The sequence below is a fragment of the Gadus morhua genome, chromosome 12 (assembly GCF_902167405.1).
Source record: "Gadus morhua chromosome 12, gadMor3.0, whole genome shotgun sequence".
NCBI classification, from domain to species: Eukaryota; Metazoa; Chordata; class Actinopteri; order Gadiformes; family Gadidae; genus Gadus; species Gadus morhua.
Window position 1 is genome coordinate 29,508,750 of NC_044059.1, and position 15,412 is coordinate 29,524,161.

A 15,412-nucleotide genomic window follows, 5' to 3' on the forward strand; every position below is an offset into this window, starting at 1 on the left:
CATTCTATTCTCTCTCTTGCATTTGTGTAGTATAGCCTGTCTTTTCTTGTCTCAGATTTACATTTTGAGGGCTCATTGTGAAAGGCTTAGTGTCTCCGTGCTATTTCATGTGGTCTTAACGTTAAACCTGTTGTACATTGTGATGGCTGTGCTTCTCGTGAGATTTATTTGCATTTAAAAAGTGACAGATTACACCAACAGGTGTGAGTGATTAGCCATTACAGGCCGTTTTGAAAATCGGCTCATCTGACATCAAGTGGGTTTGGACACGCAATGGCCGACTAATTGGACTTGCAAACTGTTACCCCCTGTTTTATTCGATACATTTCGACAGTGTTACCCCTTATGGGTTTTTCATGACGACAGATAAAAAACGACAGTGTTACCCTTTACGTTTCATTTGATAAAAACGACAGTGTTACCCCTTATATTTTATTTGACAAGGACAACAGTGTTACCCCTTATGTTTTTTTTCATGACGACCAATAAAAAAACAACAGTGTTACCCCTTATGTTTTTTTTCAAGACAACCAATAAAAAACAACAGTGTTACCCCTTATGTTTTTTTGCATGACGAACAATAAAAAAACAACAGTGTTACCCCTTATGTTTTTTTTCATGACGACCAATAAAAAACAACAGTGTTACCCCTTATGTTTTTTTTCAAGACGACCAATAAAAAACAACAGTGTTACCCCTTATGTTTTTTTTCAAGACGACCAATAAAAAACAACAGTGTTACCCCTTATGTTTTTTTGCATGACGAACAATAAAAAATAACAGTGTCACCCCTCATGTTTCATTTGATAAAAACAACAGTGTCACCCCTTACGTTTTATTTGACGAAGACAACAGTGTTGCCCTTTATGCTTTTTTTCATTATGACCAATAAAAAACGACAGTGTTACCCCTTATGTTTTTTTTCACGACGACCAATAAAAAACGACAGTGTTACCCCTTATGTTTTTTTTCACAACGACCAATAAAAAACGACAGTGTTACCCCTTATGTTTTATTTGATAAAAATCGACAGTGTTACCCCTTATGTTTATTTCATGACGGCCGATAAAAAATATCAGTTACCCCTCATGTTTTTTTTCACGACGACCAATAAAAAGCGACAGTGTTACCCCTTATGTTTTATTTGATAATTATCGACAGAGTTACCCCTTATGTTTTTTTTCACGACGACCAATAAAAAACGACAGTGTTACCCCTTATGTTTTTTCCATGTTGACCAATAAAAAAAGACAGTTGTACCCCTGTCAACGTTTTTGCGGGGATTCAAACCTGAGCTGTTTAGAGTGTTAACCTCCGAACTTATCAATGCACCATCAAGACACCGAAATAAGACAACAGCAACCTTATGTTTTTTTTCATGACGACCAATATCAAACGACAGTGTTACCCCTTATGTTTTTTTTCACGACGACCAATAAAAAACAACAGTGTTACCCCTTATGTTTTTTTTCCCGACGACCAATAAAAAACGACTTATGTTTTTTTCCACGACGACCAATAAAAAACGACAGTGTTAACCCTTATGTTTTATTTGATAAATATCGACAGTGTGACCCCTTATGTTTATTTCATGACGGCCGATAAAAAAGGACAGTTACCCCTCATGTTTTTTCCATGTTGACCAATAAAAAAAGATAGTGGTACCCCTGCCAACGTTTTTGCAGGGATTCGAACCTGAGCGGTTTAGAGTGTTAACTTCGGAACATATCAATGCACCATCAAGACACCGAAACAAACAACAGTGTTACCCATTATGTTTTTTTTCATGACGACCAATAAAAAACAACAGTGTTACCCCTTATGTTTTTTTTCAAGACGACCAATAAAAAACAACAGTGTTACCCCTTATGTTTTTTTTCATGACGACCAATATCAAACGACAGTGTTACCCCTTATGTTTGTTTTCACGACGACCAATAAAAAACGACAGTGTTACCCCTTATGTTTTTTTTCACGACGACCAATAAAAAACGACAGTGTTACCCCTTATGTTTTTTTTCACGACGACCAATAAAAAACGACAGTGTTACCCCTTATGTTTTTTTTCACGACGACCAATAAAAAACGACAGTGTTACCCCTTATGTTTTTTTTCACGACGACCAATAAAAGACGACAGTGTTACCCCTTATGTTTTATTTGATAAAAATCGACAGTGTTACCCCTTATGTTTATTTCATGACGGCCGATAAAAAATATCAGTTACCCCTCATGTTTTTTTTCACGACGACCAATAAAAAACGCCAGTGTTACCCCTTATGTTTTATTTGATAAATATCGACAGAGTTACCCCTTATGTTTTTTCCATGTTGACCAATAAAAAATGACAGTTGTACCCCTGTCGACATTTTTGCGGGGATTCGAACCTGAGCTGTTTAGAGTGTTAACCTCCGAACTTATCAATGCACCATCAAGACACCGAAACAAAACAACAGTGATACCCCTTATGTTTTTTTTCATGACGACCAATAAAAAACAACAGTGTTACCCCTTGTGTTTTTTTTCATGACGACCAATATCAAACGACAGTGTTACCCCTTATGTTTTTTTTCACGACGACCAATAAAAAACGACAGTGTTACCCCTTATGTTTTTTTTCACGACGAGCAATAAAAAACGACATTGTTACCCCTTATGTTTTTTTTCATGACGACCAATAAAATACGACAGTGTTACCCCTTATGTTTTTTTTCAAGACGACCAATAAAAAACAACAGTGTTACCCCTTATGTTTTTTTTCATGACGACCAATATCAAACGACAGTGTTACCCCTTATGTTTTTTTTCACGACGACCAATAAAAAACGACAGTGTTACCCCTTATGTTTTTTTTCACGACGACCAATAAAAAACGACAGTGTTACCCCTTATGTTTTATTTGATAAATATCGACAGTGTGACCCCTTATGTTTTATTTCATGACGGCCGATAAAAAAGGACAGTTACCCCTCATGTTTTTTCCATGTTGACCAATAAAAAATGACAGTGGTACCCCTGTCTACGTTTTTGCAGGGATTCGAACCTGAGCTGTTTAGAGCGTTAACCTCCGAACGTATCAATGCACCATCAAGACACCTTAAATTATTCAACACAATGGTTATACTTGACTTTATAATTCGCATGAAATAGAGGTAAGAGTCTTCCAATCGATGACATCAACCAGACTTGAACCCCGGTCTCCAGGGGGTTAGGCAGAATGCACACCACTGCACCACTGAGGCGATGACAATACACAATAATCAATCATCAATAAAGACGATATACATGACATTAAAATGTATGTGTGTATTTCTATTATTTCCCTTATGTTTGTTGCATGACGACCAAGAAAAAACGAGTGTTACCCCTTATATTTTATTTGACAAAGACAGTGTTACCCTTTGTTTTTTTTCATGACGACCAATAAAAAACAACAGTGTTACCCCTTATATTTTATTTGACAAAGACAACAGTGTTACCCCTTATGTTTTTTTTCACGACGACCAATAAAAAATGACAGTGTTACCCCTTATGTTTTTTCCATGTTGACCAATAAAAAATGGCAGTTGTACCCCTGTCGACATTTTTGCGGGGATTCGAACCTGAGCTGTTTAGAGTGTTAACCTCCGAACTTATCAATGCACCATCAAGACACCGAAACAAAACAACAGTGATACCCATTATGTTTTTTTTCATGACGACCAATAAAAAACAACAGTGTTACCCCTTGTGTTTTTTTTTCATGACGACCAATATCAAACGACAGTGTTACCCCTTATGTTTTTTTTCACGACGACCAATAAAAAACGACAGTGTTACCCCTTATGTTTTTTTTCACGACGAGCAATAAAAAACGACATTGTTACCCCTTATGTTTTTTTTCATGACGACCAATAAAATACGACAGTGTTACCCCTTATGTTTTTTTTCAAGACGACCAATAAAAAAGAACAGTGTTACCCCTTATGTTTTTTTTCATGACGACCAATATCAAACGACAGTGTTACCCCTTATGTTTTTTTTCACGACGACCAATAAAAAACGACAGTGTTACCCCTTATGTTTTTTTTCACGACGACCAATAAAAAACGACAGTGTTACCCCTTATGTTTTATTTGATAAATATCGACCCCTTATGTTTTATTTCATGACGGCCGATAAAAAAGGACAGTTACCCCTCATGTTTTTTCCATGTTGACCAATAAAAAATGACAGTGGTAACCCTGTCTACGTTTTTGCAGGGATTCGAACCTGAGCTGTTTAGAGCGTTAACCTCCGAACGTATCAATGCACCATCAAGACACCATAAATTATTCAACACAATGGTTATACTTGACTTTATAATTCGCATGAAATAGAGGTAAGAGTCTTCCAATCGATGACATCAACCAGACTTGAACCCCGGTCTCCAGGGGGTTAGGCAGAATGCACACCACTGCACCACTGAGGCGATGACAATACACAATAATCAATCATCAATAAAGACGATATACATGACATTAAAATGTATGTGTGTATTTCTATTATTTCCCTTATGTTTGTTGCATGACGACCAAGAAAAAACGAGTGTTACCCCTTATATTTTATTTGACAAAGACAGTGTTACCCTTTGTTTTTTTTCATGACGACCAATAAAAAACAACAGTGTTACCCCTTATATTTTATTTGACAAAGACAACAGTGTTACCCCTTATGTTTTTTTTCAAGAAGACCAATAAAAAACAACAGTGTTACCCCTTATGTATTTTTTCATGATGACCAATAAAAAACGACAGTGTTACCCCCTATGTTTTATTTGATAAATATCGACAGTGTTACCCCTTATGTTTATTTCATGACGGCCGACAAAAAACGACAGTTACCCCTCATGTTTTTTCCATGACGACCAATAAAAAACGACAGTGTTACCCCTTATGTTTTTTTTCATGACGACCAAAGAAAAACAGTGTTACCCCCTATGTTATATTTGATAAATATCGACAGCGTTACCCCTTATGTTTTTTTCATGACGACTGATAAAAAACGACGTGTTACCCCTCAAGTTTCATTTGATTTAAACAACAGTGTTACCTTGTTTTTTTTCATGACGACCAAAGAAAAACAACAGTGTTACCCCCTATGTTTTATTCGATAAATATCGACAGTGTTACCCCTTTTGTTTTTTTCATGACGACCAATAAAAAGCAACAGTGTTACCCTTTATGTTTTTTTTCATGACGGCCGACAAAAAACAACTGAGTTACCCCTCATGTTTTTTCCATGACGACCAATAAAAAACAACAGTGTTACCCCTTATGTTTTTTTTCATGACGACAAATAAAAAACTACAGTGTTACCCCTTATGTTTTTTTTCATGACGGCCAATAAAAAACGACAGTGTTACCCCTTATGTTTTTTTTCATGACGACCAAAGAAAAACAGTGTTACCCCCTATGTTATATTTGATAAATATCGACAGCGTTACCCCTTATGTTTTTTTCATGACTGATAAAAAACGACAGTGTTACCCCTTTTGTTTCATTTGATAAAAACAACCGTGTTACCCCTCAAGTTTCATTTGATTTAAACGACAGTGTTACCCCTTGTTTTTTTTCATGACGACCAAAGAAAAACAGTGTTGCCCCCTATATTTTATTCGATAAATATCGACAGTGTTACCCCTTTTGTTTTTTTCATGACGACCAATAAAAAGCAACAGTGTTGCTCCTTATGTTTTTTTTCATGACAACCAATAAAAAACAACAGTGTTACCCCTTATGTTTTTTTTTCATGACGAACAAAAAAAAACAGCAAACTTTTGAAATAGACTCAACCTGTTCCGAGTTTTAATTAAACCAATGAATTAAGATGAGGTTCCCTATAAATGTTTTGATGTGATGTAAAGATATTATAAATTGAGAATTTACGTAACTTGAGCAACACTGATTCATATGATGGGAGTTGCAATGTTTATGCTACATCACTGTAATTGGTAGTTATATTTAATTTGTGCATGCCATTTAATTAAGTAATTATTACCCAGTATGTTCTATATGGATCCCTATCAACCCCACACGGGGCTAAACCTTTTGTGGCTATGCCCAAGTTAAATATGAATTCTAGAAGGAGCTGAAATTATTGTTGCAAGGAAAGCACTCTTCATTCTTTAAAAAAATTATTTATTCCGTAAATATAACTTTTCAATAACATCGTCAGCCATATGACAGCCTACAGAGAAGGCATGAAGACAAAAACAGCAAAACATGCTCAAACAGAAACACACAAGGTGCAGAGGAGTAGCCTGCGTTCTGGGCAGTGACACGATTATTGCAGATGGGAGAGGTATATCAATGTCTTCCAACACATTAAACATTTAAAATCCTTAATTTGTATCAAGACGTTGGTCTTACAGGTGGATGGTGAGTCACTGACATATTAATCGATAAAACAACAATAAATAAACGTTGACATTCTCCTGTTCAGGTTTTCAAAAATGTTACCTGTGGTCGATCCACTGAGAAAACACTAAACTACTTTCCAAAAGCCTTCCGTTCTTTTATAGACCTAGAAAATGGCAAGAAATACACCCTAGCATAACTTTAACCAGACCACAAAAAAAAGCTCTTTATGTCCCATCTTTTCACTTAAATAACTATTTATAATGATCGATATGCCTATTCAAAGTCACAAGAGAGCACCACTGATCCAGATCACCCGAGGGGTTGATAATATTCCCACATATTTCTATTTCTGCCTCATCAGTCCATCAATGCATTGATTTTTGGGAGATTCTCGTGGGTTCCTAAACATATTGCACCAAAGGCTGCATCTGCAGCTTCAGTGGATCAATGCCTGCAGTGCGATAACCGTTTGAGTACGAGTACACCGTTTGAGACCAGATCAAATTTAGAGATACCGCTGAAAATTACCTTCTTAAACAGCTGCGAGATATAGTGCTGAGAACATTCTTAAGAAAATCTTAATGTGATACCATTTTCATGACATTGTGTTCTCATATTATTTGGAAAAAAGCAAAGTGAGTCATGACGACCCAACCCGTTCTCACCCAAACCCCACTGCCTCACAGATCAATGATTCCTTGTGATCTATTTGGATAGTACGGGGATTCTGTTGGGTAGAAGACGTATTCAAGCTGTACAGATATATGCAAAGAACAAGCACGACTTAACAGAATAAGATGCACTGTGATATTAAATATATAAAAGGTGTTATCAGACATGTATTCATTTTCCCAAAATATGATTTAAAGTGATTCAAGGGAAACCACTGGTTCAACAAAAATAAATCGGTGAGTCTATAACCGTTTAACAATTCGACTGCTTTGCATAGACGCCACGCAACGCTAACAACAATTCTTCAAACGCGTGTTCCGTGTGAGCAACAGGGTTGATGACAGCGAGTTCAAAACGGTTGTCTTAAAAGAGTTCCCAACCCGCCATCGATGGCTTGGTTCAGTTTAGATTAACCTGGAGTCGCTTCATCATGCCCAGCTCCTGGCCCCCACCCTGATGTGGCCTCCTCAGACACCTCAGATCAAGAAGGTCAGACTCCTCATCAGGAGGGAGGGACAAGCTGGGTCAGCCTAGGGGCGTCCTGGGGAGAAGCTCCTTAAGGAGAGCGGCTAGCCATCCGTACCGGAGATACACATAAGCAACACATGGCACAACAATATGCCGATTATTACATGATTGTGATGATTTCAATGATGAACAAAACGGTATGCAATGGAAAATGTATGCAAGACAGGATCAAGGCAAACCCAACATAACATGAAAGGGACATGTGATGAAACAAATGTGCAAAAAGCTCTGCCTGTAAAGTCATTACTTACTTTACATTCTAAATCCTAATTGTCTCTTTGAAGCAGTGTGGGCCGGAATGTTCTCCGACCGGGACAGAGATCAGGAGCAGCCGTGCAGAGCACAAACCATCGTTACACTAAAACCCTGATATTTTTTTTTTTCTGAAATAAACGTAACATGTCAACGGCGATCTCCAAAGAGTACTCTGTCGGTCGATCAGTGGGACATTGCCTTCGCAGGATGTGGTCGCCTCTAAGGGCTGTGATGTCACTTCCTTTAGTGCAAGGATGGTTTTGGTCATCGGGTGAAATCATAAACAAATGGAGATGAAGGCGTTTGAGGAGGGAAGCGATGCTGGACTGTGGACTTATGGACTGTGGACTGTGGGAGATTTGGATGTACGAGTAAACTTCCTTTAAATGAATGATCTGAGGATATGTTTTATATCCCCCCCACCCCTCACCGGCCTCAGCTAGAGAGGAGGACAATGTTCAACAGAACAATGATAATATTATTAAGAATAGTCGTCTTTACAATAATCAACTTTCTGTACAATCGGGCACAAAAATAAAGCGCTTTCTCTCATTAACTCGTGTCTTTGGTCTTTGGTACCGTGATAAGGCCTTTGAGTAGCTGGGCTCCCAAGTAAAGCTATTGCCAGACCCGGGGAGGGGGGGGGGGGGCTATGGGGGACAGGGGTCCTACTGATCCTCCATCTCTGAGCTTCAGGGAGGCCTTCTGATTGGCCAGCCTCTGCAGCAAGGGTGTTTGCAATTGGTTGGAGCAAATCTATTTTGTGCTTCAATTCCCAGCCGAATACGTTTTGGTCGATCAAAAGTCTATTCCGTGTCTTTTGGACGTTTGGGGAACCCCTCCACGTGGAGTGTGTGCGGTGGGAGCAGCTCAAACCAGGCGGGCACCACGCACACTCCACGCTGCGTCAGCTGTTAATGTCATGTGTCTCCCAGAGACACGCTGGTGGTTCCCTGGTGGACCGACTGGTACTGAGGGGGGCCAACGAGAGGTGAGGCGGGGTACCCCCCCCCATCAGGGGCCCCAGGGGAGGGGGGGGGTCAGCAGTGGCTGGCCTCGATGGGGGACAGGGTCAGGATACTGCGGTCGTTGGAGTAGAGGTTCTCCGGGTCGCTCCACGACCTGAAAGCAGGAGCAGTGGCTGGGGGTTAGAAGGCTGGCAGGGAGAGAGAGGCCCAATCAGAGAGAGCCCCGTGTGTGGCCCAATCAGAGAGAGCCCTGTGTGGCCCAATCAGAGAGAGCCCTGTGTGAGGCCCAATCAGAGAGAGCCCTGTGTGAGGCCCAGTCAGAGAGAGCCCTGTGTGAGGCCCAGTCAGAGAGAGCCCTGTGTGAGGCCCAATCAGAGAGAGCCCTGTGTGAGGCCCAGTCAGAGAGAGCCCTGTGTGAGGCCCAGTCAGAGAGAGCCCTGTGTGAGGCCCAATCAGAGAGAGCCCTGTGTGAGGCCCAATCAGAGAGAGCCCTGTGTGAGGCCCAATCAGAGAGAGCCCTGTGTGAGGCCCAATCAGAGAGAGCCCTGTGTGAGGCCCAATCAGAGAGAGCCCTGTGTGAGGCCCAATCAGAGAGAGCCCTGTGTGAGGCCCAATCAGAGAGAGCCCTGTGTGAGGCCCAATCAGAGAGAGCCCTGTCTGTGGCCCAATCAGAGAGAGCCCTGTGTGAGGCCCAATCAGAGAGAGCCCTGTGTGAGGCCCAATCAGAGAGGGCCCCTTGTGTGTGTACACAATAGTAGGTGGAAAGAAAGAAAAAATTGTGGTTGATTTGAGGTGTTTGGGGTTCAATATGTACAGCCACCTGAGCCTTTGGACTCGGGTGGGAAGCGGTGAGCAGAGAGCCTGGCCCGGTCAGCGCGGTGGGAGAGCTGTTGCCTCGGACCCTTCCCCGCTCTGAAGAAGGGTTCTAGTGCGAGGTGAGGACCGACGCTACTAAAGACAGACAGAGCGCCTCCACCATAGCATGTTAGACGGATGAGTGGGGAAAAACCAGAAGCAAGGCGGGAGGGTGGTGGTGGTGGTGGTGGAGGTGGAGGTGGAGGAAGGGGTGAGGGATGGGTGTCGACGGTGGAGGTTAATGAGTTAATGATCAATCAACAGACTCTCCTCAACGACCTCTACGAGTCCCTCCTGGCCGATTCAAAGCGGAGACCTTCTCTGATCCGAGACGATGCCCCTATTCCACCCCTACAGCATTAGTAACGTCTGGGTTAGGTTGGCCGGCTTACCATCGGTGTCTGACACCGTGCTGATCTAGTCCGAGTAGGCGTTAGACGTGGGAGGAGTCAGGACAAAACCCGGGCTACTCAACGGACTTCCGGAAACAACACAGAAGTCATCAACAGTCGTCACGGTCAACATCACAGTAACATCCACAGCAGTAACACTCCTGCTCTGAACAGCTACCTGGCCTCCTCCTCATAGCATGAGGTGTTTCCTAGGATTCACTTCTATAAAAATGATATTCGATTATCTTAAATATATATATTTTTATCTGCGCATCTGATAGAAAATTATACGTGTGATATTCATCTTCGACAGAACAGAACCCCTTTGAAAAGGAGGCGGTAAAAGGTCACAGTGGTCTTGACGTCAGACTGCGAGCGACACACACTTTAACCGACTGAAGCGCATAACCCACCGCCCCGGTTAGTAGAGTGACTCCTGGGTGGGAACAGGCTTCATAGAGCCAGAGAGACGTTCCCTGTCTGCTACCGACCTCCAGACCACACCTGGAGAGAGGGCTACAGACACAGAGCTGGAACACCATCTTCTGCAACATCTGAGCTCTTATTTCTTACTCTTTCTTGCTCTTATTTCTTAATCTGTATCGCCTTACGCCTCACACTGGCTCTTCATGAGCTGCTCTGTGAGCCCAAAGACAACCGTTTTAAGAGCTGGTAAGTGGGGTCATAGACTGGGTACGTGGGGGGAGTTGAAGAGGACACTGAATAATAAAACGGTCACTGGCTGAGAGCACTCCCATGTGCTGCAACGATTGAGTGTGGGCCCCATCATGATGTCTGCGGGGGAACTGGGCTCAGTTTAAACACCAGAATCAAAAAGCCTTCGCCCGTTCGTTTGACTGACGAGAAATCGGCACGAAGGAATCCAAACCCATTTGCGATGCGTCGCTGGGCACCGTGTAGCACCAACACCAGGAAACAAAACATGCTACGTTCTCCAACAAGACGGAGCTCACTAACCACGGTAAAGTTTACATGGAGAACTCAATTTGGGTAAGTCAACAGCATTATGCAAAGTACAGACACACACACACAGGCAAAGGGCACACAGGAAGAAGGCAAGGTGGACGGACAAAGACCAGTGCAGCTTAGCGAGCTCAGCGCGGGCACAGGAACATACAGGGTGGCTCTGTATACAAAATACCAAAAGGGGACCGCAGCCCTCATGCAACAAGACAGAGTCGGGAGAAATGCCGTTTGTCCCAAACGCGTGGAGCTCTTCTGGGCTGTTTCTTCTGACCATTGGAAAAAGAGACGGCATTTGTCTGAACACATTGGGGTTTGCAACATAGGCACCTCTCAGAGTTATTGCCTCTCATCAGAAGCACTTTTAAGGCTTCAGGATCCAGTAGGAAACAAAGAGATACAGGAAATAGCAAAAGAGACCTAATGATCTCCCTCCTTCTGGACCCTTCTCTGCACTGTTGTCTCCCGTACGATAGGAGAGACAGGGTATGAACGAAGACATTTTGTAATTCAGGCTACACAACTCTGCCCCCCAATATGATATTATCCCACTAATTGAATCTTTTATTGTCAGACTATGACTGCCTAACGTTCAGCTTCAAAGTCAGTTTTAAAATATATTCCAGAGATATATGACTTGTCTATAGTTGTAAATATGCTTGCTATATAGATCCTCTTCCAGTCATCAGGCATGTTATATAGTACTGGGTGGATATATATTACTGTGTATAATATATAACTATATTTATATATATGTATATCTATCCCTCTCCCCTATGGCAGTATCCTAGCATTAAGGCAATGAGTACTTCATTAAATTAAATAAAAGGTGTGCCATTCAAACCAAACAGAAAGGAATAACATTATTGATGAGACACACGTGAATAGGAAGATAAGACGGATAATACTCAACCAAGAACCCCCCCAAGTAATAGGTCCAGACCAAACCGATCCAAACTACTTTGATCACGCCCTTTAGCCTCAGCGAGAGCACGATGGCTTCTGTGTGCACATTTGAGACGATTCAATCGGGCATTTTTGCTTGCGCCAGGGACATGGGGACAAACAGATCTATAAAGGCTCTTAATCTACTTTACTGGATAATGCCCTTAGAGGAAAACCGACGCCGGAGACAAATAACGATTATTGAGAGTGTTTTCTAATACTTTTGTGTTATCCCACGGATGCAACCACCAGCCTATAAATAATAAAAGGCATGAATAGTAAAACCTCGGGCCGACTGTGCACTCCCTGCAGTAAAGAGAGGCTCAGGAGAGGGGGGGGGGGGCTCAGACACCCAGACAGACAGGGGTGGGAGGCTGCTACAGTGTGCAGTCATTCAGTCAAGATGTGGGCATTTTGACGAGTGTAGTCGTAAACCTCAACGCCTCAGTCCAACATGGGAGGAATAATACACCAGCTGGCAGCGGCGAGGGTCCTTGGGTCCCACAGCCCGTGGTGAATGTGCTGACTAAGTGTTTGTTCCCAGGTCTTCTGGGAGTCGGTTGGCTGCTGCTGCTATCCAATATGGGGGGGGTGGGGGGACGACGACACACCCATAAACTCTGCATCCCCTTTGAGGTCCTGCATGCCGTTTTTACCTTGGCGTGGGGGTGTTCACGCACAGACACACACGCAGAATCGTACACACACACACACACACACACACACACACACACACACACACACACACACACACACACACACACACACACACACACACACACACACACACACACACACACACACACACACACGCTACATCTTTGTGAGAGATCTGATCAATGTTCCCCGTCCCAATGTGATGTTGGGATTATTGATTAGCTAGCAGGGAAAAGCGCGTCGTGTTGGATATTCAATGCCCTTGGGTGCCCCCGGGATTCAAAAAGGGCGACACTGTGACACCAGAACAGCTGACTGGGCTGGCCCGGCCTCCGCTCGGAGACAGAACCGAGCGGAGGTATCCATCATCATAGAGAGCGCCTACATCACAGCGAGAGAGCATGCAGTACGAGTGCTGCGGTAAACCAGTGAGGGGTACGGGGTGGCATGCAGCAACCACTCGTTTACCGAGCTGCTACGAGACTCACGGTCCAGGATCAACGCGACACCGGACGAGCCGATCATCAGCTCATCGTTCCATCGTTCATTCCCAGACGGCTCGTTTGCAGCCATCTCTTCGTTGAGAGGTCCTCACACAGATGAGTCAGAGTAAGTTCAAGTTAACAGCAGGAGGGAAGACCCATCAGAACCCAAAGTTAACCCGGGTTGAGAACGTCTGAATCCTCTGTAAAAAATGTAAAGTGCATCCAGGAGTTAACAGTTTGGACGGACTGGACAGACCTCAGACGTATGACAACAGAAACCATACAGACAAAGATCTCGTACACTGACGAACGGGCGGCCAGATGGCATCATAGCCAACAGCAAACACATGCTATGATGAACCCTGTACGAAGCCAGGACTCGAGTGCTGTGAAGTGGAACACAGCATCGTAACCCACGATGCAGATCAATCCTTTAAAGTCAACCAGACGTGTGAATCCCCTCGACCAGGTTCACACAGAGAGCAACGCAGTTACATTCTACAGACCACCCTCTGTAGCTGGTGGGGAGGAGTGCAGTGGGAGATCCACAGTCCGACTGGCTGAGGGGGATAAGCACACCAAGCTCCCGGCTTTAATCAGGGAAGGCATTTAGACCGACCCCATCAATGATATCGTATGAAACGGCTCTCCATCACGGAGAGCTCTCAAGCCTTCGTGGTTGGTGGAGCCGTGTCCAGAGAACCCCTTTATCCCACACCCTGAAGGCTAGCCTCCACCTCCTACCCCCCATACCCCTCCCCAGACGAGGGGCGGTCATCAGTCTGACTGACGGTACAAACCGCCGATGTCCCCGCCGACGGGAACACGTCCGGCCCGCGAGCCGCGACGCTCGGCAGCTCGCGGGTCGCTGGTGCATCAACAGGAGCGAGGGTTAGTCGGAAATTCATCGGTATCACAATCGCTATCGTCGGCCATGGGCTCCATGGCCAGCGTCCCGCTGCCTGCGCCCCCACACCTGTTGTTGCTGCTGCGGGGGTCGGCGGTGCAGTGGGAGGCGCCCGCCGGGCAGCGTCCGCTCATTTGCTCCAGCAGCCGGGCCAGGCGGGTGCAGCCACTCTGCCCATGCTGGTAGCAGCACAGGGACTCCACACAGCTGAGGCCCTGGCTCTGTTGGGCTGATAGAGACTGAGGGACAGACGGAGGGACGGAGGGGAGAGGGGAGAGGGGAGAGAGGGAGGACAGATGGACGGACGGGAGAGGGGAGAGAGGGAGGAGGAGGAGGACAGACGGACGGACGGAGGGGAGAGAGGGAGGACAGACGGACGGATGGACGGGAGAGGGGAGAGAGGGAGGAGGAGGAGGACAGACAGACGGACGGGAGAGGGGAGAGGGGAGAGAGGGAGGACAGACGGACGGGAGAGGGGAGAGGGGGAGGACAGACGGACGGGAGAGGGGAGAGGGGAGAGAGGGAGGACAGACAGACGGACGGGAGAGGGGAGAGAGGGAGAGGACAGATGGACGGGAGAGGGGAGAGGGGGAGGACAGACAGACGGGAGAGGGGAGAGGGAGGACAGACAGACGGGAGAGGGGAGAGGGAGGACAGATGGACGGACGGGAGAGGGGAGAGGGGGAGGACAGACGGATGGACGGGAGAGGGGAGAGAGGGAGAGGACAGATGGACGGACAGGAGAGGGGAGAGGGGAGAGGGGGAGGACAGACGGACGGACGGGAGAGGGGAGAGGGGGAGGACAGACGGGAGAGGGGAGAGGGGGAGGACAGACAGACGGACGAAGAGGGGAGAGGGGGAGGACAGACAGACGGACGAAGAGGGGAGAGGGGGAGGACAGACAGACGGACGGGAGAGGGGGAGGAGGAGGAGGAGGAGGAGGAAGAGGAAGAGGAAGAGGAGGAGGATTGAGGAGGAGGAAGGTTTGAGTATAATGGAACCAAGAGGAGAAGAGAGAAAAGAAAAAGGAGGGAAGCATAAAATCTGTATTAGAATCAAACACTGTTACATCTTTGATCAAGTAATGTGGGGTGACTTCAGGGCCGTGGTTGGCATGCTCAAACACAAACATGGACTGTGTGTCCAACTCAAACCGCAGACGACTGCAATGATCACAGAACACATACACAGATGAAACAATATGACAAACCAAGGAAAAGATGACGATGAATCAAAGTAAAGAGCTTGGATTTGGGTCAGTGTCCAAGATGAGTTAAAATGAATTAGTATGACTATGAATATATAATATAATGTAATTGTTACATTTAGCTTTTTAATCATTTGGGTGTTTATCCGAAGCAACGTGTTGTGTTGTTCAACGACCC

The 15,412-nt window shown here is 44.7% G+C and overlaps 1 protein-coding gene across 4 annotated transcripts in view; it reads right to left on the reverse strand.

Moving 5' to 3' along the window:
• Positions 1 to 6,136: 6,136 nt before the first annotated feature.
• Positions 6,137 to 15,412, reverse strand: part of atp11b (ATPase phospholipid transporting 11B) — a 42,977-nt gene continuing 33,701 nt past the window's right edge. The window contains exons 29-31 of one of the 4 annotated variants that reach the window (XM_030372303.1): positions 14,097 to 14,266; positions 10,050 to 10,135; positions 6,137 to 8,956 (exon numbers count right to left, since the gene is read on the reverse strand). In XM_030372303.1, the coding sequence (XP_030228163.1) occupies positions 10,075 to 10,135; positions 14,097 to 14,266 (231 nt within the window). In that variant the 3' untranslated portion in view covers positions 6,137 to 8,956; positions 10,050 to 10,074. Of the gene's footprint in view, positions 10,136 to 14,096; positions 14,267 to 15,412 lie in introns of all 4 variants that reach the window. The other 3 variants (XM_030372301.1, XM_030372302.1, XM_030372304.1) reach the window with 3 other exon arrangements.